We start from the raw sequence: 1,099 nt of genomic DNA on the forward strand, positions 1-1,099 counted from the left end.
TAAAAACGTTTTAATTAAAAAAATTTTAAGCATCATTTTGGAGACAAATGCATCACTGTCAACGTTTAAAATATGTTATTTTTTAGATTTTTCACTGTGTAGGCTAAGTGTTGTAAAATTCTTAAAACAAATCATGGATTTACGGTCAGTATTTTATAAGGTAAAACTTGATACCAAAATGCAGACTCCAGTCATTTCTTCAACTGTTTATTTGGTTTTATAAAGTTTGATTGATTTCAGTTATTTCAAATCAATTTTAACTTTCTACTTGCTGAAAAATTCAGCAAAATTGATGTGGCAAATGTGTTGAACTATGTTTATTTAGACATACAAGGATTATCAAAACAATGCTCACAATGGTTGTACAGATGATCATTGAAACATGGTGTTCCACAATTTCTGCAACATGTGCTGACTTTTCAGTCTTTCATCCTGTCACAGAACGCTGATTTTTAGGGATAGTGTTTCCATTTTTTCTTGCTGTTGAACGCACTGTTGTCGTCACTGCTCCCATTGATTCAATGGTTTTCCTTACTGTGTAAGGAAGTGATTGCGGAGCACTGGCAGCAGGTTTGTCAAGACGGATATCCACAAACGTTTTGCCACATTCCATCAAGAGCGGCGTTCTACTGTGCGACATTTCAGCATTCCAATCGGTCTGGCTTCATATATCATATGCCGCCACACTCACGAAATCTAACGCATTGAAGCAAAGCATCATTGGCCACCGTTGGATGCGTCGCCTGCTTGTGTTTACCAGTAGAAGATGGTTTACAGCATCTGCACCTGATTTTGTCTCGTAGCAGAACTGTATTTCCAGATTTCCACATTCTGGATTTCGTTTCGTCTGGATTTCCTTTTTCATCATTTCTTTTAGCATCATTGTGATGCATCGTCGACAGAAGCAATATGGTGGCGTTTCATAATGTAGCTAACTATTTTGAGCTGCCGATGGAAACAGAATAATAATGATCGCACTTGGCTTTCATTATTTATGATGGTATTCATTTATTTCTCTTATTTTTAATGGTATGTCATCGACCATTTTTCGCAACTTGTTTACGATCACTGGCCAATAAATCTTCAGCTAATGGTATGA

General features: G+C 36.5%; 1 protein-coding gene across 1 annotated transcript; it reads right to left on the reverse strand.

The window, feature by feature from the left end:
- Positions 1 to 493: 493 nt before the first annotated feature.
- Positions 494 to 893, reverse strand: Tsp_14550 (hypothetical protein; the record flags this gene model as incomplete). Its single annotated transcript, XM_003368735.1, has 2 exons — positions 702 to 893; positions 494 to 658 (listed from the first exon to the last, which is right to left on the reverse strand). Coding segments are annotated over exons 1-2 (357 nt in total), but the record flags the coding sequence as incomplete, so codon positions are not given.
- Positions 894 to 1,099: the final 206 nt, after the last annotated feature.

This window comes from Trichinella spiralis (assembly GCF_000181795.1).
Source record: "Trichinella spiralis strain ISS 195 chromosome Unknown Scfld1987, whole genome shotgun sequence".
Taxonomy (NCBI): Eukaryota; Metazoa; Nematoda; class Enoplea; order Trichinellida; family Trichinellidae; genus Trichinella; species Trichinella spiralis.